This window comes from Chelmon rostratus, chromosome 11 (assembly GCF_017976325.1).
Source record: "Chelmon rostratus isolate fCheRos1 chromosome 11, fCheRos1.pri, whole genome shotgun sequence".
Classification (NCBI taxonomy): Eukaryota; Metazoa; Chordata; class Actinopteri; order Chaetodontiformes; family Chaetodontidae; genus Chelmon; species Chelmon rostratus.
In genome coordinates, this window is record NC_055668.1 from 27,610,037 (window position 1) to 27,637,650 (window position 27,614).

Sequence of the window (27,614 nt, forward strand, 5' to 3'; positions counted from 1 at the left end):
AGCGTCTTTGTAGCCTGACAGATGAAACACAGGGCAAACAAGGACTCGAGTTCAGGATTAAAGGAGACGAGTTTACGGCCAAGCTGACATCACAAACACAAGAAGAAGAAGTGTTGTTGTTTTATTCTTCCTCTCCTCCCCCTCCTCACCCCTCTGCCTTTCCTCTCCTTTCAAGCCTTTTCTTCTCCTCTGTGGCTCCCAGGAGGGGGAGGAGGGGGAGACTCGTTTCCATATGAAAAAGAAGCAAAACCATTAAGCCAATTAAAGTTTTTAAAGTGACCGATTCAAACTGAGAAGCTTTATTCACAGTGACGCCTGGAAATGGGTGAGAGACACTGACTGTCTCTCTCTCTCTCTCTTTCCTCTGTCACCATATTTATTTATTTCTGGGAAAACATCTCGTTTTTAATGTGATTTTTGTCATTATCTTAATTTCTGTCAATAAAGTAGCTCCTCCTACTGTCGATAATAACAAACAACAGTCTCACCTGAGTGATGATGTCTTTTTTTGCTCAGATTTTGGTCAGCAGGACAGTTTGACGGCTGACTTTGACCAAATTTAGCACATTTGAAGGTAAAGTCTGATTATTATTTCCAGGAATCATGGAGGATAAAACTCTGCAGTGACAGTGATGAGTGAGTGTCCCAGGCTGAACAGCCAATCAAAGAGTAGGGAGGAAGTGTGACAGCAGGTATGGGTAGAGCTGTGTGTGTGTGTGTGTGTGTGTGAAAAGAAAAAACAAACTAAGTTAAACATGTTATTTTTAATTAATTGTGTTTTTCTGGTGTCATTGGACACAACTGAACACTCTCACACTTTGCAGTAATGGTCCACACCTGTCAGGTGGATGGATGATCTTGGAGATGTGTTCAGAGAGAGAAAATCAAAATAAGACTTTCTGAGCAGAAAAAAAAGGCTTTTTGACTTTTTATTTGGAAAATGGGAGAAAAACAAAAATGTTGCACTTATGTTCAGAGGAACAAACGCTTTATAAAAATACTGAATTTACTTCAATGGAGACTTTTACTTAATGTCATATTGAATAGATAGGTATTGTTGTCTGTGGTGGCTGGAGGAGGCTGATGTAATATATCAATAATCAATAATCCAATAAACCATGTCTGCATGCTTTTATTCTGACGGCTGAGGCCGGAAGCTGTGTGTTTGCTCTCCGTCAGTCTGTGTGTTTGTGTGTGTGTGCGTGCGTGCGTGCGTGCGCGTGTGTGTGCGCGTGTGTGTGTGAGGAGGACCGGACAGAGCGGAGGACGGAGCCCCTGTCCCCCCACTGCCAGCCGCTGAGCGCCGCGGAACTCCTCTGGAGAGAGCCGGGGGCAGAGCTGGTGGTGCTGGAGGGATAAAATCCGGAGTCACATCGGAGTCTCCTCTGATCTGGATCGTAGGACAGTTCATAGAGTTTAGTGGATTTTTATTTTGCGGGATTTAAAGCAGAAGAAGAAGCGACATAAAGCAGCTCCGGGACCGGCTCTGGGTCCGGGTCTGGATTTACTTTAATGCTCTGCACACACACAGAAGGTCCGCTGTGATCCGGATCCGTCGTGTTATTTCTCTACATACTTGATATTTCGTTGGACCATGGTAGGGGAGATGGAGGGGAAGGAGAAGCTGAGACCCAGTCCGGATTATCTGATGCAGCTCATGAACGACAAGAAACTGATGAGCAGTCTGCCGAACTTCTGCGGGATCTTCCAGCACCTGGAGAGACTCCTGGACGAGGGTGAGACCCGGACCCGTCTGTCTGTCTGTCTGTCTGAAGAAAGAAGTTCATCTTTCAGATGGAAGTAGTCACATCCTTTACTTTAGTAAAATTACCACCGTGTAAAAGTACCGCGTTTAGAGTTTTATTGTGGTTTTTAAAAGTACTATCAGCAGATACTTCAGAAGTAAAAGCAGCAGAACGGCCTCAGCTGCTCAGTGTTTCATTCATCAACGACTGAATTTATATTTGCTGTAGTGCTGTACTGTACTGAGGTATTTGTATTTGAAGTACTCAGTCCTAGCTGCAGTATTCTCAGTTCAGCCTTTATTGAGCTGAATGGAACAGATGTTCTAATCGTCGGTAAAACTATAAGAAACAGGAAGTAAAATTAAATTCAAGCAGAAAAATCTGTTCAAATATGAAGACAACAGATCAATAAAACAGGAAGTGCAAATTAAGTGGTTTTATTTTTATTGCAACGAAAAATGTTGAATCTTTTCCACATTTCACGGGGAAATATTGTATTTTTTTTATAATGTCCAAAGCAAAATAAAAACCTAAAACTATTCACAGTAAATAAAATATGAAAATAAAACGTGAAAACATCACGTGAGCAACTTTTACCTTTTTAATGTTTTATTGTATTTTATTGATTTTTTATGATTTATTATTTTTTGTCAACACAAACGATTTACAAAAAACAATAACTTGTTGCAGCACTGGTGTAATTGAATATTAAAAGTAAATGTACTCATTCTGCAGTTATATACTGTACGAATATTACAGAAGCTGCAACTAATGATTATTTCCATTGTGGATTAATCTTCTGATTATTTTCATCATTAATTGAATTATTGTCATTAAATGACAGCTTTAAATGTTTAGTCTTTATCAATATTCAGTGTACTTTGTGATAAGACAGATAAACAAACTTATCTGAGATGAACAAGAGAATAATTGACTCTATATAATAAAAATATATTTTTCTTGGCAATGAATGAATCAATTATCAGAATAGCTGCTGACTAATTTTTTTCTTGATCGACTGATCATCGCAGCTCTGATTTATCGTGTCATCATCACAGACGCTTTTAATATGAGTTTTACGGCTACAAATAATTTGAATAACTTCAAAAGGTGAAAAAGGTGTGTTTCATCTGTCAAACGTTTTATCCTAAAAACCATCAAGTGGATATTTGAGTGTATCCGTAAATGTGAAATTAAATTCGTTCAGTTTGTTCTGAAATGAACGCTGTGATGAAACTGGAGCTTCTTTAAATCTGATGCTGTTTGATTGGAAAGATGAAGCGTCCAGTAAAATCCAGATAAATCCCATAAACAATGAAACCACGAAGCCACCGTGAATAAATCTCAAAACAACATCCACATGTCTATAATTCGTGTTTGGTGTTATATTTTCAGACCGCCTGAGGGGGGCGCTCAGTAATTACAGGCTTATAATTGCTGAGTGTGCGTCTGATTGACTGCACTCAACACAAATGATGAATCCTCAGACAGCCGATCAGGTTACTTCTCTTCAATGCAACACTGTGTGCCTCTGAAGCATCACACAATAATAACAGGCGTACTCATGCTAAAGGCCGTAGTGTTAAATAGCTACAGATATGTCGGAGCCTACACACAAGATAACGAGCTAACGTGAAGCTAACAGCATCCTGGTCACAGTAGACGAATCAATGCAATGCTAAAAACCGTCTGAATCATCCAAACTGTGAGGAACTGTGAGGCAACACCAACATAACGTACATACGCTGTACATTAATGTCATAGCTCGCAGTCACAGCATCTCTCCCGTAAAGCTCAGCCGTGTTCGCAGCAGCGCCCCCCAGTGGCTGGGCCCCAAGTAGCCTGTCTTGCTACACATCTCCTGTCTTTCTCTGTATGAACTGAATTTGTTCGGCAGCTTCTGTGGCACCGAACTCCTTATAGTTGTCACTGAAATCTGCAGCTACCATCGGGTGTTTGTAATAGCTCTGAGGTTACCTGACCTGTTGATCAGGAAACAGGTGGAGACACTACAGGGGGAAGTGGTTGTCAAAGACATCTGGAGCTGATAGAGAAGAAACAGAAGAGGCCACACAGGCCGAAAACATCTGGAACTGCTTGTTTATTCTACAGAGAGAAGAAAGTTCAATAGAAAATGCTGTGAAAAGTCCACAGAGTTTGGTTAAAGTGTGTGTGTGTGTGTGGGTGTGTGTGTGTCAGGAGGATTTATCTGAACAGTGAAGATTCACAGCAGCCCCTGAATGCATCAGCTAATATTCAACTTCTTTTTGACCTCTTCTCTTCATGCTTGTTTGGTAATGTTGTGAACATTTAACGCATTGATGAACTGCTGGTGTGGCTGCAGTCTGCTGGGTTGGCTGCAGTCTGCTGGGTTGGCTCTGGTGGACTGTGGGCTCAGCAGGTCTGTGGTGGTCACTGGACAGCTGGCAAGCTAGCTCCCCCTGCAGGGGCTTCTAAATTCTGCAAATGTTGGAACACTTTTTCAAATTATAATTAATTTGTGTAAAACTGCCGATCTTCAAAACGTACACAGTGAGTTTGGTGATGAAATAGCGTACGTGTAAAACACGTACAGTTGTTGAGCCGGTTGGTTGTTGTGATGCTCCATCGCTTTGCATTGTGAGACAGTATGTAAGACGTCACAGCAGCTCAGACCGCTTTCTGACCGCTGGAGTACCAGGAGTGTAGCATCACGTGCTTCACAGAGACGTGGCTGAACGAACCCACGCCGGACAGAGCTGAGAGCGGAGTTAAACAGGTAAGAAGGGAGATGAGGAAAAGCAAGGAGAGCTACAGAAGGAAGCTGGGGGAGCACCTGCAGGGGAACAATACCAGACAGGTTTGGAGGGGCCTGCAAACCATCTCAGGCCACATGAATGACAGCAGCAGGGGGCTTAAATCTGGAGACCAGGAATGGGCAAATGAGCTGAACCTGTTTTTAACAGGTTTGACTCGACTCCTTTTCCCCTCTCACCCACCAGAGTCCAGACCAGACTGTGTTACCTCTCTGCACACCCTCCCTCCCCCCTGGAACACCCTTGACACCAGCAGCTCTCTCCTCAGACCAATTCACCCCCCTCCAATCCACATCAGAGACTAGTGACCCCTCTCCCCAACATACTCAAAAGGAGCCACCCCCCAGTCCCTCCCACCCCCCGGCCTCCCCATAACAGCAGATCAGGTGAGGAAAGAGCTCAGGAGGATAAAGGCAAGGCAGGCTACTGGTCCTGATGGCATCAGCGCCAGACCGCTCAGGGGCTGTGCAGATCAGCTCTGCGGGGTCGTTCTGCATATCTTCATCGTGAACCTCCGCCTGGAGGGAGTTCCTGCCCTGTCGAAAAACTCCTGTGTGGTTTCAGTGCCAAAGATCACAAGGAGCCCAACCACTTCAGGCCGGTAACCTTAACTTTCCACCTGATAAAGACCCTGGAGAGGGTTATACTCAACTACCTCCTTCACCAGGTGAGCAGCGACCTGGACCCCCTACAGTTTGCACATCGGCCGGGCATTGGTGTGGAAGACATGGTCATCTACCTGCTGCACAGATCTTTCTCCCAGCTGGAGAGACCTGGTAACACACCGAGGGTCATGTTTTTTGGCTTCTCTAGTGCTTTCAACACAATCCAGCCATCACTGCTGAGGGGGGAGCTGGAAGGAGCCGGAGTAGACTGTCACCTGGCTGCATGGACCACCGACTACCTCACCAACAGACCTCAGTATGTGAGGCTTCAGGACTGTGTGTCGGATGTGGTAGTCTGCAGCACCGGTGCTCCACAGGGTACTGTCCTCTCTCCTTTCCTCTTCACCCTCTACACATCGGACTTCAGACACAACACAACCAGCTGCACCTCCAGAAGTTCTCTGATGATACAGCCATCGTTGGATGTGTATCACAGGGAAACAAACTGGAATACAGGGAAGTCATCACTAACTCTGTCAACTGGTGTGGACTAAACCACCTGCACATCAACACCCACAAGACCAAGGAGATGGTGATAGACTTTCACAGGAAAGCACCACAAACTACACCGGTGAACATCCAGGGCTTGGATATTGAGATCATGGAGTGTCCACCTGAACAATAAACTGGACTGGTCCACTAACACTGATGTCCTGTACAGGAAAGACCAAAGTCGTCTCTATCTGCTGAGAAGACTGAGGTCCTTTGGAGTATGTAGGACATTACTGAGGACTTTCTATGACTCTGCGGTTGCATCTGCAGTCTTTTACTCAGTGGTCTGCTGGGGGCTGTGGAAGCTCTGAGAGGGACAGAAAGAGACCTGGTTCTGTCCTGGACTGTCCTCTGGACACCACTGAGGATGTAGATGAGAGGAGGATGTTAGACAAGCTGACATCCATCATTGACAACCCCTCCCACCCCCTGCATGACACAGTGGGGGCCCTCAGCAGCTCCTTCAGTAACAGACTGCTGCATCCACCCTGTAAGAAGGAACGCTGCCACAGGTCCTTCATACCATCAGCTGTCAGATTATTCAGCTCCAGCATCAGTTAATGCAGCTCTGGGTCCACATACAGACTGATTTTCCTCTACACTACTGTAAACATCCCTCTATCATACATGCTGTAACGTGTGCATAGATATTTCTGTTTTATTTCCACTGTCACACACACACACACACACACACACACACACACACACACATGTTTATCTACAGTGTACTAGAGAAAATACTGTACACAACTTAACTTATCCATAACAACCGGCTAGCAACATCATGGACCCTGAACTCATAATGGACTTTCACAGACAACTTCCTGAGGATCCGGGTCTGTCGGGTTCTGGCCTTTGAGGGGGGCCACTGTCATGATCTGTCAAGTTTGTATTATGTGGTTCATTTCCTGTTTTATTTTGGTAGGTTTCTGTTCATCCTCGAGTTCCTGTCAAGTTTCCTGCCCTTCCTAATTGCCTGATGTGTTGCTGTGCCCTTTGTCCACCTGCTCCTCCCTATATAAACCCTTTGTCTTTCCCCTTTCCTTTAGCCGATCATCTTCATCCTATCTGTTTGGTTTTCCAGCATCTTTGTGATTCCAGTGTTCTTTGTTCATGACCCTTTTTGGACTTTTGACCACTCACCCTGCCTTTGCTCTTTGTTTGATGGATTTGCTGTTTTTTTTTTGGAGAGACGTTAAAACGTCTGAAGTTTTCGTTGAGTTGAGACCGCTTTGTGACCATGACAGTTTCATCTTCATGTGTGGCTGCAGAGATGAAGTGTGTTCACAGACAGGTTTTTGGAAGTGTTCCTGAGCCGTGCAGTGAGGTCCACTACAGAATCCTGTCTCATTTCAATGCAGTGCCACAAATTCGTCGCAGTTTCATGTTCGGAAACATTATTCTTAAACGGTTTCATGGTTTTCCAGTGCGGTCCGTCACAGAGCGGTGAAGCACCCCCCATCTTTACTGCAGATGTGCTCTGACTCTCTGGGAGGCTCTTTTTATACCCATGTTACTCATCTGTCACCAGGTAACCTGATTAACTGTGAGATGTTCTACCAGCTGTTTTCTTTTAGCATTTCACTACTTTTGTTGCCACTGACACTTTTTAGAAACAAGTTGCTGCATCAAATTCTAAATGAGGAAATGATTTTAAAAAACAAGGAAATTTCTCAGTTTCAACATCTGTTTGTCGTCTTTGTGCTTTTTTCAATTAAACACGGAGTTTCAGTGTTTTACAAATCATCACATTCTCACATTTAATCCCTTTCTGTGTCACCTGAGAAGTGTGATGATTAAAGTAGTTCAGATTACCCGTATATGAGCTTAGTTTTCTCATCAGGAGGAGGGGATGGTGTGACAGATATGCAAGACGACTGAGACCACCGATGGAGCTGGGGGGTTTTTTCAACAGAACTTGGTGTTTTAAGCCAAATCACAAACTTTTCACAGCCCTAAAAATTTGCTTTTTGTACCTAACCAGACCTTAACCAGGTGTCGTTACCACCTGTCCGTGGTTTGCATCAATGGAGATCGGCAACATCTGGGCCACCTGCTCATTCAGAGCATTAACACTCTGCTGAGGCCAGGGACCAAACCCCCCAGCTTCTGATAAGAGGAGCCACAGTGTACTGACGTGTGTGTTTTAACTTGTTTGTGTTTCGACGTGTGTACTGACGTGTGTGTGTGTTGTGTGTTTCAGAGATCAGCCGTGTGAGGAAGGACATGTACATCGACACTCTGAACGGTTCAGAGAGGATCAGCGAGTTGCCGGACGCCGTCGGCCCAAACGTCCAACTGCAGGAGAAACTTTACGTCCCCACGAAGGAGCATCCTGACGTGAGTGTGTGTTACTGTGTGTTACTGTGTGTGTTACTGTGTGTGTTACTGTGTGTTACTGTGTGTGTTACTGTGTGTGTTACTGTGTGTTACTGTGTGTTACTGTGTTACTGTGTGTTTTATTGTGTGTTACTGTGTGTGTTACTGTGTGTTTTATTGTGTGTTACTGTGTGTGTTACTGTGTGTTACTGTGTGTGTTACTGTGTGTGTTACTGTGTGTTACTGTGTGTGTTACTGTGTGTTACTGTGTGTTACTGTGTTACTGTGTGTTTTATTGTGTGTTACTGTGTGTGTTACTGTGTGTTACTGTGTGTGTTACTGTGTGTGTTACTGTGTGTTACTGTGTGTGTTACTGTGTGTGTTACTGTGTGTTACTGTGTGTTACTGTGTTACTGTGTGTTTTATTGTGTGTTACTGTGTGTTACTGTGTGTTTTATTGTGTGTTACTGTGTGTGTTACTGTGTGTTTTATTGTGTGTTACTGTGTGTGTTACTGTGTGTTACTGTGTGTGTTACTGTGTGTGTTACTGTGTGTTACTGTGTATGTGTTACTGTGTGTGTTACTGTGTGTGTTACTGTGTGTTACTGTGTGTTACACTGTGTGTTACTGTGTGTGTTACTGTGTGTGTTACTGTGTGTTACTTTGTGTGTTACTGTGTGTTACTGTGTGTTACTGTGTGTTTTATTGTGTGTTGCTGTGTGTGTTACTGTGTGTGTTACTGTGTGTTACTGTGTGTTTTATTGTGTGTTACTGTGTGTTTTATTGTGTGTTGCTGTGTGTGTTACTGTGTGTTTTATTGTGTGTTACTGTGTGTGTTACTGTGTGTTACAGTGTGTTTTATTGTGTGTTGCTGTGTGTGTTACTGTGTGTGTTACTGTGTGTTCTACTGTGTGTTACTGTGTGTGTTACTGTGTGTTTTATTGTGTGTTACTGTGTGTGTTACTGTGTGTGTTGCTGTGTGTGTTACTGTGTGTTACTGTGTGTTTCACTGTGTGTTTTATTGTGTGTGTTACTGTGTGTTACTGTGTGTGTTACTGTGTGTTACTGTGTGTTACTGTGTGTGTTACTGTGTGTGTTACTGTGTGTTACTGTGTGTGTTACTGTGTGTTACTGTGTGTTACTGTGTGTGTTTTATTGTGTGTTACTGTGTGTTACTGTGTGTTACTGTGTGTGTTACTGTGTGTTACTGTGTGTTACTGTGTGTGTGCTCCTCCAGCTGGATCGATGCTGATTGGTGCTACCTGACACTCATTTAGATTCATTTCTTTGTGGTTCATGATTTTCATTGAAACATTGAAGCTCTCGTTTGTTTTTGTTGATCAGGTTTTCCTTCGATTTGCCGTCCAAATGACAAAACTGCACCTTTGCTATTGTTTGTCAGAGGAGGATTTATTTCCATGTAGCCTCATAAATAAGGTTGATGTGATAACCAGAATCTGCTTGTCAGACGTTATTTATAATTAGAAAGACACCTGAACGCGACTTTTGATGACGCTGAGCTGGCTGTGATGGATATAAATTAGATATGATATCAAAAAAATATATAATTATTAATAATATATAAACCATATCGAAGAGATGGGGACAAATATGGTGGAGTTGCTTTCAATGTTTAGATGGATATTCAAGTGCTCCAGAACGATAATATATAATTATATATAATATATAATACGGCTACAGTTCACCTTTTATGCAGTGAGTCTGCTGTAGTTGGTTGCTGTTCCAGGCCACCAGTTCTATTGATTAGATAAAAGGCTTTAGTGCAGGTGGAGAAACAAAGTCAACAAGTTAATTTATACCAAAAAAGAACATTTCAAACAGGAATTTGCATCTCTGTAAATCACAGTAAAACTATGCGTTTAAAAACTTTGAATGAAGTAACGGGTAAGAAGTTGGCAATAATCGAAAGGACATACAATTATTTTATCTGTTTTACCAACAAGGTGGACAGTTTGAGATCTCGTATGTCATCTCAACGTCGTCAGCTAAACTCGCCTCAGTGTTAACTGCAGCAAATCTGCTTTCTAAACCGATATGTCAACATTTTAATAGACGTTTACTTCGTGGAACCTTTCGGTGCTTTGGAACGATTCTAAAATCAAACCTGTACCCAGAACAAAACAGGCCTCACTGGCACCACCTGTAGGCCTGTGAGGAAACTCCCCAGCTAACACAAACATTCCACTCGCTTTCCCGGAACGTTCCTCACAGGTTTCCATTTGACAACTTTTTTGTTCAACCTTACATTCCTAAATGTCCTCGTAGGTAATTCTAATAGCGTTACTCTGAGGTTCCCTGCTGGTTGGCTTTTTGCTGCTAGTTTTTTAGTTATTCAAACGTCTTTTCATATAGTTTCATGTTTTTTCTATTACGTGTATTAAAACATTTGGAAAGGTAAATTTTAACAATATTCAACCATCATCTAAAAGCCAGCCTATATTTAAACATCAGCCGATTCAAAGTTTCTTTAACTTTTAAATCTGACATTAAGAAATACAACATCCCTCGAGGCTGTGCTGTAGTTTCCATCTGAAAGTATGAATGATTCAGGCTGTGGCTGATTAGCTCGTATCTGCAGCCACTTTCTGATTCACAGCAGGTCCTTTTAAACACACCTGAGTCAACGAGAACCTTCATCGATGATTGTCTTTGTTCTCCCTGCAGATGAGCTTTCAGCCTTTATTATTCCTGTCGTAGTTTAGTCGTGTTTTAACTCTGCTGATGTTTGAATCCAGATTATTGCTCGGCTCACTTCCTGTTTGGATCTTCTGAGTCTCTGAGTTCAGTTCATCAGTCTCACAGAGAAACAGTGGTTTGTGTGGAGGGAGAGGTGGAGTGTTGTAGTGTGATTGAACTCTAGTAGGGATTCAGTTACTGTATTTTAATGTTAGCACAGTGGAGCTAAAGGCTGAGACAGCCCAGCTAGCAGCTTTTGATCCCCAAACGTTCTGGTGACATTATTTTTGGGTTGTTGTAATGTTTCTGCACCGAGATGATAAAACAAGTTGTTTGGATGTAAAAACCAACGTTTTTCCCAGAACTTTCTGGGAAGGTTAGTTTAATGTTTCCCCTTAACGTTCTCCGGATGCTAAAAGATTTTTTTCCCCACATACAACTAACATGAAGCTGCAAGACATACGTAACATAAAGCTCATTCTAACCTTTCAAGAACGTTGTGAGAACGTAACCTCATGCTACAACTCCTTTAACATCTAGAGAAAGGCAAACGTTCAAGTACTCTTCCCAAAGCATTCTGGGAATGTAACAAAAATGTTCAGAAAATGGGCTGATTGATTCGCTGGTTGTCATGGTAACCAAAGTATGTTTTTCTGTGTGTCTGCCAGTTTAACTTTGTCGGGAGGATTCTGGGTCCTCGTGGTCTGACGGCAAAGCAGCTGGAGGCGGAGACAGGATGTAAGATCATGGTGAGAGGGAGGGGCTCCATGAGAGACAGGAAGAAGGTAACACACACATACACACGCACACACTGTAACACAGACACGCAGTTTGACACACACACACACGCTGTAACATACATGCACACACACTGTAACACACTGTGACACACACACTGTAGCACACAGTCACACATGCACACACACACATACACACACGTGTGTGAGTCCTGAAGTCTGAAGATAAAACTGAACAAATAAACAAAAAATGTGTCACAACATCAGTTTTCATTGGTCTATTGTTACTGTTGTAACCAGTTTGGAGGTGTTGCCAAAGACACGCCCCTTTAAAAGACCAGTGGCAGATCCTCAGTCTATTGGTTCCAATGGGAAAAGTAAACGTGAGCGCAGATTATGACCAACCCTCTTGCTCCGTCGTCACCAAAGTACTGGCAGCTAGTTACAGCAGCTCATACACTTCTCATAAACAGCAACATTAACTTCTGTGTGGAAACACTGTGCCTACCAGGAAGGTGCTGTGTTCCCCAAATAACAAACCCTGGGAGTCCCTGGAACCAGAAGCCATAACTGAATGAGAAGAACAGGGTTTTTATATCTGGGGACAAAAATGAGCCAAGGAGGGTGCAGAGGGAGCTGAGGAAGGAGATAAGGAGAGGCAAAGACATCCACAGGAGGGAGCTGGAGGAACATCTGGAGACCGCCGGCTGCGCTGTGAGGGTTATGTTCTTTGACTTCTGTACACATTATACAAGCAACATGAAATTTGACTATATAAAGGAAAAATATGTAGAAAAATATATTTAAAAAATATGTAAAAAGTATGTTTTGGCCCAGTGGCTGTGGAAAAAACAAAAAAAATGTAAGCTGCCTTCAGATTAAAAATCATAAAAAGTGTTACTGCTATTACACAGAAGAATAAAATATACAAAACAGTAAATGATATGTGATATTGCACAAATAGTGATTGTGAAACAACATCCACACAGTCTGATGTTAACTGATGGAGTTGAACTCTGACAGTTGATGGTATGAAGGACCTGTGGCAGCGTTCCTTCTTACAGGGTGGATGCAGCAGTCTGTTACTGAAGGAGCTGCTGAGGGCCCCCACTGTGTCATGCAGGGGGTGGGAGGGGTTGTCCATGATTGATGTCAGCTTGGCTAACATCCTCCTCTCACCTACATCCTCAGTGGTGTCCAGAGGACAGTCCAGGACAGAACCAGCTCTCCTGACCAGTCTGTTCAGTCTCTTTCTGTCCCTCTCAGAGCTTCCACAGCCCCAGCAGACCACTGAGTAAAAGACTGCAGATGCAACCGCAGAGTCATAGAAAGTCCTCAGTAATGTCCTACATGCTCCAAAGGACCTCAGTCTTCTCAGCAGATGGAGACGACTTTGGTCCTTCCTGTACAGGACATCAGTGGACCAGTCCAGTTTATTGTTGAGGTGGACACCAGGTATTTGTACTCCTCCACGATCTCAATGTCCAAACCCTGGATGCTCACCGGTGTAGTCTGTGGCACCGTCCTGGAGTCTATCAAATCTATCACCATCTCCTTGGTCTTGCTGGCGTTGATGTGCAGGTGGTTCAGTCCACACCAGTTGACAGAGTTAGTGATGACTTTCCTGTATTCAAATCGTTCTCCTGTGATACACATCCAACGATGGCTGTATCATCAGAGAACTTCTGGAGGTGCAGCTGGTTGTGTTGTGTCTGAAGTCCGATGTGTAGAGGGTGAAGAGGAAAGGGGAGAGGACAGTACCCTGCGGAGCCCCGGTGCTGCAAACCACCACATCCGACACACAGTCCTGAAGCCTCACATACTGAGGTCTGTTGGTGAGGTAGTTGATGGTCCATGCAGCCAGGTGACAGTCTACTCCAGCTCCTTCCAGCTCCCCCCTCAGCAGTGACGGCTGGATCGTGTTGAAAGCACTGGAGAAGTCAAATAACATGACCCTCACTGTGCTCCCAGGTCTCTCAAGGTGGGAAAGAGAGCGATGGAGCAGGTAGATGATAGCGTCTTCCACACCAATGCCTGGTTGATATGAGAACTGTAGGGGGTCCAGCTCGCTGCTCACCAGGTGATGAAGATGGTTAAGTATAATCCTCTCCAGTGTCTTCATCAGGTGGGAAGTAAAGCTACCGGCCTGAAGTGGTTGGGCTCCCTGGGATGCACAGTCTTTGGCACTGGAACCACACAGGAGGTTTTCCAGAGGGCAGACTCATCATATCTCTCATTCAATGGCACGTCCCTTCTTTTGGACAGCCTCCATCTCTGTCCTGGCCCTGCTCTCGCCCTCCCTCGCCTTTGTGGACTCCTGGTGGGCCTCTTCACTCCTCCACTAAGCTTCTTCCGTTTATCCGGGGCGGTGTTGCGGGGGCAGCAGTCTAAGCAGGGATGCCCAGACTTCCCTCTCCCCAGACACTTCCTCCAGCTCTTCCGGGGGGACCCCGAGGCGTTCCCAGGCCAGCGTGTCCCTGGTCTTCCCCGGGGCCTCTTCCTCTTACTGCTGCAGTCTGGTTAGCGTTATTAGCTCTTCCATTTAATTTGGGAGAGGGCTCACATTCCCCATATTAGGAGACGGTATGGATGCTTTATACTGTCTTTTCTTGGGACTGTACATACCATTCACTAATGCCTTCACTGACAAGTGTTTAGAACAATCATTAACTGGGATGGCTGTGGCTCAGGAGGTAGAGCGATCGGCCACTGAACAGAAGGTTGGCCTTTCGAAACCTGGACTCTGCAGTCTACATGTCTAAGTATCCTGAGCCGTGAATTACTCCTGATGCTGTGCATTGGTGTGGTTAAAGGGTGAATGCGCACCTGTGTTGTAAAAGTGCTTTGAGTGCTTGATGGACTATGAAAACACGATATAAATAATTAGTCCATTATTATAAATAGTCCAATTACAATTTTAAGTTAGTAACACATATTTGTTTGTTTAAAGACAGAATGATCTCATCTTTGCCATTGAATACATAAAGCAGAATATTTGACTTTTATTTTGTTCTTCACTTCCTGTCAACTTTCAGTGTGAAATGAAGATTGACAGTTTGTTGGGCCTCCAATTAGCTGGCTGTCAGTGAGGTAATAACAGGGTTGATAACGTGTTTAGTGTTTTTGTTGTGACGAGTCGACTGTCAGTCAAACTGACGATTCTTCTTTGTGATGTAAGCAGTGTCTTTAATGCACATACAGCTGTTTGTAATGTGTTTCCTGCTCCACGACACGCACACACACACACACACACACGCACGCACGCACGCACGCACGCACACACGCACACACACACTCAGAGATGATTCTTTTTATTCCTCTGTGTACATTTTCAGTTAAATCCAGACTGTCAGCACAGAAAACAGTGTATATCAAAATGTGGGTCTTCTTTAGCATCACTGTGCTATCACTTCTTAGAGTGATAGAATTTGTTTTTCATAAGAATCATGAAAATACAGATACAGTGTACTTGAACTTAACTAACTTAACTCAGATAGTATGTTCTCTCTGTTTTCCCTATATGTAAATACACATTCATACACATATATACACATATATACACATTTATATATTAGACGATTTGTCAGCTGAGAAGTTCAGCAAAGTCTTTGTTCATTTGGACAGCATTCATTCAAAATGAGAAGGAATTCAACTCTTTCTCCCTTTTCTAGGAGAACAAAACTTGAGAAAGTTGGGAAGTATTACATCATATGACTACTGAAGAGCAGGTAGCAGGGTAAAAGGAAGAAGAAACTGATAAAAGGCCTGAATTTGTACAAAGCAGAGCAGGTGAGCAGTTTATATGACAATGATAGCAAGAGGAAAGGAACAAAGTTCAAAGGAGGGCTAGAAAAATGCAAAAAAACAGCATTAACTCTCTTCTTCGGATGGAAAATGTGTTTTGATCTAGTTACTGAAATGAAAAAAGAGTGAAGAGGAAGAAGAAAGAAAAGATGGCAACAATTTCAAACATTTCAGGTCAAACTGCTGCAAAAACATCTTTCTGTGTGTGATGATAACAAGGTTAGCCACCTGCTACGCTAATAGATGTATGAGACAGAACAACAGGAGGTCAACAGAAACCAGATGGAGGAGGAGACGAGGAGAGGGGCAGAGGAAGTAAAAACAGAAATATGAGTGTTGGTTTGGTTTGTTATTTCTGGACCGACGTCCTGCTGAAACACAGACGACTTGTTTATTATCGTAGATCATCTGCATATATGTGTGTTTGTGTGTGTGTATGTGTGTAATGATCATCCATTTAGCTGCGTGGAGTCGGTGTGTACGTAACCAAAACAATGTCGGACTCCGTAGTTTTCTCCAGACACTTCCTCCAGCTTTTCCGGGGGGACCCAGAGGCGTTCCCAGGCCGGCCGAGCAACATAGTCCCTCCAGCGTGTCCTGGGTCTTCCCCAGGGCCTCTTCCCGGTGGGGCATGCCCGGAACACCCTCCCAGGAAGGCGTCCAGGAGGCATCTGATAAAGATGCCCGGGCCACCTCAGCCGGCTCCTCTCGACGTGGAGGAGCAGCGGCTCTACTCTGAGCTCCTCCCGAGTGACAGAGCTCCTCACCGGTCTCTAAGGGCCCCCCCACCCTGCGGAGGAAACTCATTTCAGCCGCTTGTATCCGAGATCTTGTTCTTTCGGTCATGACCCAAAGTTCATGACCGTAGGTGAGGGTGGGAACGTAGATTGACCGGTAAATCGAGAGCTTTGCCTTTCGGCTCAGCTCCTTCTTCACCACAACAGACCGGTGCGGCGGCAGCAGTAATGCGGTCAATCCGCCTGTCAATCTCACGCTCCATCCTTCCCTCACTCGTGAACAAGACCCCAAGATACTTGAACTCCTCCACTTGAGGCAGGAGCTCTCCTCCAACCCAGAGGGGGCAAGCCACCTTTTTCCAGTCGAGAACCATGGCCTCGGACTTGGAGGTGCTGATTCTCATTCCAGCCGCTTCACACTCGGCTTCAAACCGCCCCAACACATGCTGGAGGTCCTGGTTCGAAGGAGCCTGCAAAAAGCAGAGATGAGATCCTGAGGTCCCCAAACCGGACACCCTCCGGCCCTGGTGTAAAATTCTGTCCATAAAAATATTGAACAGAACCGGTGAAAAAGGGCAGCCCTGCCAGAGCCCAACATGCACTGGGACCAGGTCTGACTTACTGCCGGCAATGCTAACCAAGCTCCTGCTCTAGTCGATCGATTTATTAGTGAAACAAAACTGTGACAACCCAGATTTCAGAGTCCAGGAGGCAGAGCTGTCCTTTTCTGTGCTTACATTAAAACAGTTACCCACCCAATACTCCATTGAGACTGTGTCTGCCTCCCGACCACCTGAACCAACTGCATCAAAAATAAACAGGAGAGGAGTAAAAATGTAATAAAAATTAACACCAGCTCTGCAACAGTACAACAGAATAGGAGAATTAAATGTGGGCTCCTTAATACCAGACCTCTGTCCCCTAAAGCTGTATTAGTAAATGAGTTCATATCAGATCATAACACTGGATGCCTGATCTGATAGCGCTGTAGCTAAATTTAAAGATGTGATCTCATCAGCTTGTCTCCCATAGACCTTCACCAACTAACTTCAACAATCTCTTCATCAAAATTATCAACCTGGTTTTTAAACCCGATCAAGCTCCTTTAAGATGTTTTACCCTTAATTGACTCTTCTTTATTACATATCACAGGCCTTTAAAGTAGCTGTCTTATCTATCTATCTAACATGTAAATTTGTCTTTGGAGATAAATAAAGTACCTACCTACCCACCTATCCAGTAGCTGTAATAAAGCCTTCCCTTTCCTCCTTGAGAAAACAGTTGCTTGTCAGCTGTATGACTTTCTACGTAACAATAGTTATTCCAGTCAGGCTTTAAAATGCATCACAGCACAGAGACAGCATTGGTTTAAAGGATAACTTTGGTTTTTTACAACCTGGACCTTATTTGTAGCATTAAATACGCCCATTTACTCACCCAGACAACTTTGGTGGCATTTGGAGTCGTTTTGAAGAAATTAGCCCCAGAGGAGCGGCGCGTATATCCGTATAATGTGAGTACTCGGGGCATCCATGCGCAGCCTCTGTATAACGCATAATCTGCAGAAACTCGTTCATATTCCAAAATTTTGTTGTGATATGCTGGTGCTATTCCCCTCTGAGCCCGTGGTGGCATGTTATCAACATCCGGCATCTCTAGACAACCACCTCTGACGTGGATGATGTCATTTCCAAACGCCGTGCGCTGCGAGGTCGACTAGTTTGTTTGGAGTTGTTTCTTCAAAACGACTCCAAATGCCACCAAAGTTGTCTGGGTGAGTAAATGGGCGTATTTAATCCTACAAATAAGGTCCAGGTTGTAAAAAACGAAAGTTATCCTTTAAGTCACAAGCAACCTTCTAATTGCATTTGACAAAGAATTTGTCTGTGTACTAATTTTGCTAGATTTAGTGCTGCATTTGACACCATTGACTATGGTGTCCTATTACAGAGACTGGAACACTCGTTGGCATTAAGGGAACTGCATTAAGATGGTTTAAATCCTACTTTTCAGAACGATTTCAGCTGTACAGGTTAATGATGACTCCTCTGTGTATGCAAAACGCCAGTCATGGAGTTCCCCAGGGTTCTGTACTTGGACCAATCCTTTTCACTCTATATTTGCTTCCTTCAGGCAACGTTATCAGGAAACAGTCCATACATTTTCATTGCTATGCAGATGATACTCAGCTATATTTATCAATGAAGCCTGAAGAAACCAATCAGTTGACTAAACTCCAAGCGTGTCTAAAGGACATAAAGACCTGGATGACCTGCAACTTTTTGTTACTAAATTCAGACAAAACAGAAGTTATAGTACTTTTGAAGTTATAGTATTTTTGCCTAAACACCTTAGAAACTCACTATGTGATGATATAGCAACTATGGATGGTACTGCTCAGGTCTCCAGCACCACGGTAAAGAATCTGGGAGTCATCTTTGATCATTTGTCATTTAACTCCTACATAAAACACATTTCAAGGACTGCCTTTTTCCACCTACGTAACATTGTAAAAATCAGGCACTTCCTGTCTCAAAACGATGCAGAAAAACTAGTCCAGTTTTTTCAGAAGATGTGCCACAGCGTTCTACATCAGGTGGAAAGTCTTTAGATAGTAAGGAAGTGCACTAATCCAGCCAGGAAGTAACACATGTGTGGACTAGTTTTTCTGCATTGTTTTGAGACAGGAAGTGCCTGATTTACGTTACGTAGGAGGCAAAAATCTTAGAAATTTGTTTTAAGGTTTAAGCTTTTAGGTGAAATTGTGTGATTTAATGAGGGTTTTTTTTTCCTGTCTCTGTCTCTGTCTGTCTCTTTGTCTCTACCTGTCTGCGTTCAGGAGGAGCAGAATCGAGGGAAGCCTAACTGGGAGCACCTGAACGAGGATCTGCACGTCCTCATTACGGCAGAAGATGCTCAGAATCGAGCCGAGATCAAACTTAAACGAGCCGTGGAGGAAGTCAACAAGCTACTGGTGCCTGCAGTGAGTCACCTGACGTCTGACCTTCGACCTCTATTATTACCTGTAACTATAGGTTTATTTAAGTGTAGTAAAAGTACATAATCGATGTATTATTGATGTAGACCTTTAGACTATATATATCTCTCTGTGTGATTCCAGGATTACCTGCACTGGTCATAGATTTTAATCTCACCTGGAGCTCACCTGGAGCTCACCTGTCTGTGATTTTTCACTTCACCTCAGTAATAATGACAGTCAGACTTACAGCTGCGGTACTCTCTCAACTCTCTGGTCGTCTTGAAAGTGTTTTTCTGTCTCATGATTTCAGGATTTGAAACTCTGCAATGTGAAGTTCTTCTTTTAACTCTTCTGTGACGTTTTCGTGAAGCAGGCAGCTGTATATGGACAGTTTTAGGGGCGTCAATGGAAATTTCATGAACAGGTGACATCATTGGGGTGACGTGGCAGATTTACGACAGATGTTCAGTTAAGAGACTTTGATTCCGACTTGAAAAAAAGTCAGAGGTTCAGGACAGAAATATAAAAATGTTGTTGCTAGAGGTTCATTGTCACTGAACGACTGAACGAATATTAACATGAATACAGTATTATTATGAAATATATTAACTCCATGTGTGTGTGTGTGTGTGTGTGTGTGTGTTTGTGTGCCTCAGAGATGGGGTGCATCGTGCACCAGTGAGAAGGTTGGTGGTTTGATCCTGACCCCTGCAGTCAACATGTTAAAGTATCCTTGAACCCCAAAGTGCTCCCAGTGTGTTCGAATGGTTCCTGCTCACGATGAGCAGGTGGCACCTGCCACCAGTGTATGAATGTGTGTGAACGGGTGAACGCTGGCTCGTGTTCTAAAAGTGCTTTGAGACAATGAAAGCACTATATAAATACTGTCCATATACTATTTACCTTTTCCCGGTCGAGACTGTAGACTGACAAACCCAAGGGAGTTCCCCGGGGACCAAACTGAGGTCCCCACAGGTTCACACTGTTTTTTGAGGCTGAAGACTTGGTTTCAGGGTTTGAATAAAGTTCAGCTAAGGGTTAGGCATTCAGTTGTGATGGTTAGAGGTTAGGGAATGGATTATGTCTATGGAGTGTCTCCACAAGGATAGTGATCAAGCATACTATGCATGATACATGTGAGTGTGTGTCAGTGAAACAGGAAGTGCAGTGATTCTGCTGATCCTCACTTCCTCACTTCCTCCACTCTCACTTCCTTCATTTCATCCAATAAATAAGGAGCCAGGAAAACTATTTTGCTGGGTGAGAAAACAGGAAGAGAACCTTATCACCTTCCCTGTGTGTCTGTGTGTCATGTACTCAAATCAGACAGGAAGTTCAACAGGAGATTGAATGTTGGACTGACAGACTGAAGTTTTATTTGTTTAGAAGTTAGTTTGTAGTTGGATTGAAAGGAAACTAGGACAATAATTAACTTGTTTGTTAGTTAGAAAAGTCATGCCTCTTTCTCTTCTGTGTCCTCTGGAGCTCAGGTGAGCTTTATCAGGTACTCATATTTTGAAGATGTCATTATACATTTTTAGGTACTCAGAAATGTTCACGTTCATACAAGAAGGGCCAAAGTTGTGTCCATCTGCTGAGAAGACTGAGGCTCTTTGGAATGTGCAAGAGACAGTTAACCCCTTAACGTTGATTGTCGTGAATTCACATCATACCGCTTTAATCCACATTCCTCTGATGCCGGTTTGTTCATATTCAACACACACCTGGGAACCTTTGTGAGCACTGGTTTCTCGTCAGACCGGCCAAAGTGAAAACTACATCCGTTGTGTTGTTGTTACAATGTAATGGTTTGTAAGCCAAAATGTGGCTGTTTTGATGAAATAAATTAATTCTGAATGGCTTTAATGAAGCACGTTTATGAATTTTAGAAAAAAAAGTATTTTTATGGCATTTAAACATTAACGCCTGTTGTCGCTAATTTGCATCAAACCTAAATTAATATCTGTTGTATGTGCTACAGAAAGATTTACAAACTCTTCTTAATTTAGGATCAATTTGAAAGCAAAAACACAAAGAATTAATTTTTTAATATAATTCTAAATAAATTCAGGCGTCAGGGGGTTAAGAACATTTCATGACTCTGTGGTGGCACCTGCAGTTTTCTATGCGGTGGTCTGCTGGGGCTGTGGGAGCTCTGATAGGGACAGAAAGAGACTGAACAAACTGGTCAGGAGGGATGGCTCTGTCCTGGACTGCCCTCTTCACAGCATTGAGGAGGTGGATGAGAGGAGGATGTTAACCAAGCTGACATCATGCACGTCATGGACAACCCTCCCACCCCCTGCATGAGTTGGTGGAGGCCTTAAGCAGCTCCTTTAGTAACAGACTGCTGCATCCAGTGTGCAAGTAGGAACGCTACCGCAGGTCCTTTATTCCATCAGCTGTCAGAGTTCAACTCCAGCATCAGTTAATGTCGTTTCACATCACAACAACACAAACATACTTGTGCAATATTATTTTTTTTCAATACTAATATATACTTTACTGATATATTTCTTAATATTTCTTACTGTCATATATTTTCTACCATGTAATAGTACAACAATAGCGTATTTTACTATCCAGAACATAACCATCTTACGTGCTTTTCAAAAAAATGAAATTGAGCCATCCCTCTCAAGGCAATGTAATTTTTATACTCTTTCTGTATATAATGTGTGTGTGTGTGTGTGTGTGTGTGTGTATATATATGTAAAATCTAAGTATCCTGTAGCTATAGCTGTCAAGAAAACAAAGTAGTGGAATAAAAGTATAGTTACATTTAAAGACTCAATTCAATACAAGTACCTTAAAATTATATTTACATACTTGAGTACATTTTACCCCTGTGTAAACATGTACAACAGTATGTGCATATAATACATATAAACTACAGTATAGGAGAAGTACCTGATGGTTGTTACTGTGTGTTTCAGGCGGAGGGGGAGGACAGTCTGAAGAAAATGCAGCTGATGGAGTTAGCCATCCTGAATGGGACATACAGGGACGCTAACATCAAACCCTGTAAGAGACTGACCAATCAGAGACCACTCACAGACTGCCTGACCAATCAGAGACCACTCACAGACTGCCTGACCAATCAGAGACCACTCACAGACTGTCTGACCGATCAGAGACCACTCACAGACTGTCTGACCAATCAGAGACCACTCACAGGCTGCCTGACCAATCAGAGACCACTCACAGACTGTCTGACCGATCAGAGACCACTCACAAGCTGCCTGACCAATCAGAGACCACTCACAGGCTGCTTGACCAATCAGAGACCACTCACAGGCTGCTTGACCAGTCAGAGACCACTCACAGGCTGCCTGACCAATCAGAATACTGTCTGACCAATCCTCCTCCCCTTGTCTCCTCCTCTCCTCTTCCTCCTCAGCCTCCCTTGCCTTCTCTCTTGCAGCCACCTCTCAGACGCCTCGTTTCCTCTCAGGTCCCGCCCCTGTGGTTGCCCCGCCCACAACTCTACGTACACCTGCCCCCGCAGGCCCCGCCCTCATGCCTCTGCTTCGTCAGATCCAGACAGTGTTGCCCAATGGGACACCTCATCCAGCAGCTCTGATGCCGGGAGCGGGGCCTGAGTCCGGTCTGATCTATGCAGCTCCATACGACTACCCCTACACTTTGGCGCCAGCCTCCATCCTGGAGTATCCACTGGACTCTGGTGGGATGTTAGGTAAGCCTCCGCCCCCCTGCTCCTGCGACTGCTCCCCCACGCCTCATCATCACCCCCACGGTCAGTGGAGCCCCGCCCCAACGCTGCTCCTCAGACACGCCTCCTAAAAGATCAAAAACAAGTGCTCTTCCACAACACACACACACACAAACGCCTCTTTGACGGCTGAAACCTGGCGCCCCCTGCTGGACGGAGTACCAACTAAATTAAAAGGAGGAAAGGGGTGACTTCGTTTGCAGTGAAACAATGCCAGAGAAGATTTTGTTGTATTTATGGGAATCATGTGACTTCTGGTGGTCTGGTGTCAATAAATCATCAGTCAAAATAAGAAATATGTAAAAATCCAGTAGGAATATGTGTTCTGCTATAAAATGTGTCATTGGACAAACAGAGAAAGTTTAAAATGATTTCTTCACTCTGTCCACAGGGGGGTGATGTTGCTCAAACAAAATGTTTTTAATTGAACTTCTGCTGTCAGGTGATGTGGCGTGAACGAGGCATTCAGGTACGGCTGTGTTCACTCTGCCTTTACCGTTGGCTGATTGGCTGATGATGTTTGTGCTGCTGTTGATGTGCCTCAGAGCTTCCTGTTGCACAGAGAACCTCACAGAGTTTGATGTCAGAAACCCTGACGTGGCATCAGGTTCTAAACCCGATGTCATGTGGCGAGAGCTTCCTGCACTAAAATCTGTAACCTGTAAATCTGTTACTGAGAACTGCACTGAAGCTGATGCACCACTAACATGCCTCCAACACACCTCTATTACCTGTCCAACGCACCTAAACACATCTGTCTCGCACCTCCAACATGCCTGTATCACACTTCTATCACACCTCCAACACGCCTCAACATGCCTCCAACACACATGTATAACACCTCCACCGGGCTTCCACACACCGCCAAGATGCAACCAACACTCCTCTGGTACACCACTGACAAGCACAGGTCAATGCTAACGGCTAATTGTAATTGTAATTTTATATACAACTTCAAAGGTCTCGCTGTTCTCGGCAGAGGTTACAAGGAAGTTTAGTTGCATTTATAACCAGAGGACCAAGAGGCATAAAACTTAATTTAGGGCATGAAATATAATTTTTAATTTCATTTTATTCAGACTACACCTTTTTCTCGAAACTTTTTCTCACACATCACAATTTTTAAATATCACATTTCTGCTTTCAGTTGTTTCCTTAAATATTATTTTGTCATGTTATGATTTTATTCTCTGGTTCTTTTTTAATACTTGCAGAGAAGTCACACTTACGTCTGGTCTGCTGTCACCTCGATGCCTCTCAGATCTCACCTGTAACCAGAGTCTATTTACTTTTGTGCCTTAACTTGTATTTGTAATGATTTCTGTCTTTGTGTAGATGTGATTATGTAATCATGTGTTGACGTACCTGTACCTGTGTGTACCTGGACTGTTGTGTGACACCGTGGACCCCCCTGACGGTTTGTGCCTGTCCCACAATCCACCGCTCTGCCGGCATCTGTTCACCGACAACCAACAAAGTCCACCATAGTCTGCCAGATCCTAACAGAGTTCACCAAAACCTGCCACAGCCTGAGTTAACATTAATAATAATAATAATAATAATAATAATAATAATAATAATAGTAATAATAACAACAACAATAAACTTTACTTGTCGAGAACCGTTCACACAATAATTGAAGCTCAAAGTGCTTGACAAGGAAGAAATCACGTGCACCAGGTGAGTGTTTCACATAGAAAAGCCAGAACAGAAGAAATAAAAACTGATAATCAATGTATGTAAGATAAGACGGAGAATAAAAACTCACTTGATAATGATAGTAAAAGTTAGATTGAATAAAGATGGAAGTTAAACTCAAGACAACAATTTAAGTTTAAGTGCAGCAGTCCGTCAGTGTGAGGCAAAGCACAGGTTCAGGTCTGTATCAGGAGGTCAGAACTGACCAGAACTCTCCTCTTGGTTCTGGTTCAAGTTGAGCTGCAGAGTTCTTCTCAGTGTTTTTCTTCTGGAGGTCAGTAAATAATGTAATACAGTAATCGAGATCCAACAGCAAACTCCAGCAGAGTGATGGTGTTTGTTAGGAACAGACATGTTAAAATAACTTCCTGCTCTGTTACTTTGAGGACTTCATGGATCCACCATGATGTTGATGACAAATATGGAGCAAACTCTTTAAATCATTTGGTCGTTTAGCTGTAAGAAGAAAGCGGTTTGATGAGAAAGCTGATGTTTCTGTTGATGCTTGAAGGTCATTCATCTCCAACATACAACAACCACAATAAGAGTTGGACTCTGAGTAGCCCTCATCCAAAATAATGAAAGTCGTCAAAGCCAGTAACTGCCATCCATAATCAGTCAGATCATAGATGGTAAAGTTGTATATTTTGGAGAAAAAAGCAGTGACATTTCTCCAGAAAAGCAATATTCTAGAAAGAAAACTGTAATATTTCCAGAAAAAAACTCAGAGCAGATAATTACACGGCAGAAAGAGTGCCGTCTATCAGCAGAAATGTTTTCCTCTCTCTTTCAGAAGCAGAATCCTGTAAAGAATCAGAAGATTAAGAGTTTTGTCACTGCAACCGTCAAACTGTAATCTATTAATCTCAAATCAAAGTAACAAAGAGGCAACACTGACAAAATGAAACAAGTCGATGTGATGAAAGTGCACAGTCCTGGTTAAACCTGCTGTGCAGACACCGGATCAGTCTATCACATGGACAGACTTCGTCGTCTAAAGTCAACACAGGCGAACTCCGCCTGGTTGGATGTTGTCTGTCTGTGGCAGGTTGCGTTCAGGTGCCAATGGTAAACTTGTGCGTTTGCTGTCATCTGTCTGTAATGACCATAGTTTGGTGGCATTCAGGGATTCTGGCCATCGTGTCACTACAATACACAAGATGTCAAACCTTTTTTTTTAATGGAGAACATCATCCTTAGTTACAGGTTTTTTATCTGTCGGCACTTTGCTTTGAGGAGACAGGAAATGAAGCCTTGTGTCTCCAAAGTGTCACTCGTTATATTTTTGTTCAGTGTATTGTATTTACTGCAAAATTAATTCTGAGGTTGATAATTTTGGGTAATCGATCATTTCAGTCAGTTATGTTGTGAAAAATGGGGGTTGGGGGTGTGAAGCTTCTGACCCCCAGCTGAGCAGATTTCCATTATTTCATTTATTTACATGTATTCATTTGGCCGATGCTTTTGTCCAAAACAACATAGAAATGATCCTCCTGAAGGTTGTTTTTGTTAATTGTAAATATTTCTATAAAATGTCCTGGTGATGGAGAAAACAAAAAAAATGTCTTCATGAACGCACCTCAATGACAGAAATCGATGGTTGAACTAAAAGATGGTCATTCTTGGTGCTCAGTTGGGAGAACATGTCTCAGATAATCTCAGAGCGAATCTTTCATGGTTGTTTCCAGGATTTTAGAAATACTGACATCATGTGTCCAAACAGGAAAACTGCACCTTCCAGACGCTCCCAGCGCAGACCAGCAATACTTGTTGAGATGCAGGGCTTCACTCATCCTGGTAGTCATTGGAGAAAGTTATCCAGTTAACCACCTGCCATCAGTTTTAGATTCACTGTCCAGTGTAACAAACTGCAGTTCAGCAGTAAACAGATATGATGAATGTACATTATGTAGTATCACTGAACGCAGCTATAAACACTAAGAATAATGACTAATGTATAGTATTTATTGTCATGGTTCAGTTTTTAGGGACCGATAACAGAAACGGTGTCAGATTCACATGTTTCTCATCACTCGGCTGAAAAATAGAAACACATGAAGCGACTGAATGAAACCTGGACGAAGATCTTCAGCTCACGACATCCAGCCGACTCAGCTGTTCAGGATGTCGGCTGTGAGGAAGCTCTTGGACTTCTGTTTGTCTTTAAACGTGACATCATACATCTGTTGGCTTTATCTTCTTTTCATAAACAGGCTGAAAAATCTGCTCTGAACATTTGATGTTGTCCTGCTGCTCCTCCTCCTCCTCCTCCTCCTCCTCGCCGCCGCAGCAGATGTTTTAAAACCTCGGACAAACCTCAACGATGACGATTGAAGGAGAATAAATGTGACCTGAGCAGCTTCAGGTCAAAGCGTATTCCACCTGAGACACTTTTTATGTTTCTCTGTTTTTTTACTTTTGTTGTTTTTTGTTGTTGCAAAGAAATTACTGTAGTATTTTCTTGTAGTTTGCCGAAGTATAGAAATATATATGTGTATACATGAAAAGTTTAAGCGGGAATGCTGATGAGATGTAAGATTTGACTTTGATTATTGAATTATTATTATAATTAACAGCCCAGGCACCAGAATAAAATACTGACATTTGTACATTTCTGCAAGTTTCATATGTACGACATCAGTGTTTCTACAGCAGATATCAAAGTGACCTTCTTCAGATTACTGGTACACGTATGTGAGGATGAGGAGGGGGCGGTGGTGGTCTGACAGGCAGCAGACCCCTGTTTGAGCCACGTTTGAGCTAAACCAGGTGTTTACACTGGATGATCTTTTCCTAAAGCTAACCGGACTGTTTTTACCACATAAAACTGAAAACTGAGACATTAAGAAACAAGAAGTTTCAGCAGAAACATTAAATGGCTGTTTTTATTCTGGTGTTTGGGGGCCAGTTGGGGGCTGTCCGTAGAAAAACTTTATTTTGGCTCTTTAGGAATATTGGCTATTTGTGACTCAAAAGAAACAGCATGTAGTGTTGCTTCGTGTCATCACAGCCAAGATTTCTATGTTTGCTGTAAAGAGAAATTTCTTTTTGAGATGCAATAAAAGCGATTCAGTAAAAAAGAGAAATACTTTAAAATCTGATCTGACTGTCCTCCTTATGAAAACCGGCCCATTTCATTGGTCCTTTGTGTTTTCCTTTGCCGCCTGCTGCTTCTTATTTATGTTTTGCTGTCGTATTATCTGTCGCTAAGC

The 27,614-nt window shown here is 43.2% G+C and overlaps 1 protein-coding gene across 3 annotated transcripts; it reads left to right on the forward strand.

Annotated features, from left to right (window-relative positions):
• Positions 1 to 1,381: 1,381 nt before the first annotated feature.
• On the forward strand, positions 1,382 to 27,379 carry LOC121613674 (protein quaking-B-like). 3 transcript variants are annotated; one of them, XM_041947238.1, is made up of 7 exons: positions 1,382 to 1,736; positions 7,901 to 8,037; positions 11,382 to 11,498; positions 18,831 to 19,016; positions 21,908 to 21,995; positions 22,372 to 22,668; positions 23,096 to 27,379. In XM_041947238.1, exons 1-7 carry the CDS (start codon positions 1,595 to 1,597, stop codon positions 23,101 to 23,103), a joined length of 975 nt encoding a protein of 324 aa, XP_041803172.1. In that variant the 5' UTR covers positions 1,382 to 1,594; the 3' UTR covers positions 23,104 to 27,379. The 3 variants fall into 3 exon arrangements, with proteins under 3 accessions (XP_041803172.1, XP_041803170.1, XP_041803171.1); XM_041947236.1 differs by lacking the exon at positions 23,096 to 27,379 and having other exon boundaries at positions 22,372 to 22,800; XM_041947237.1 differs by lacking the exon at positions 23,096 to 27,379 and having other exon boundaries at positions 18,831 to 18,974; positions 22,372 to 22,800.
• Positions 27,380 to 27,614: the final 235 nt, after the last annotated feature.

Excerpts from the sequence above, each read along its gene's own strand:
- LOC121613674 (XM_041947236.1), top strand. The coding sequence starts at position 1,595 with ATGGTAGGGGAGATGGAGGGGAAGGAGAAGCTGAGACCCAGTCCGGAT. Across the intron at positions 11,499-18,830 it reads CCATGAGAGACAGGAAGAAG|GAGGAGCAGAATCGAGGGAA; the intron begins GTAACACACACA and ends GTCTGCGTTCAG. Across the intron at positions 19,017-21,907 it reads TTCGACCTCTATTATTACCT|GCGGAGGGGGAGGACAGTCT; the intron begins GTAACTATAGGT and ends TGTGTGTTTCAG.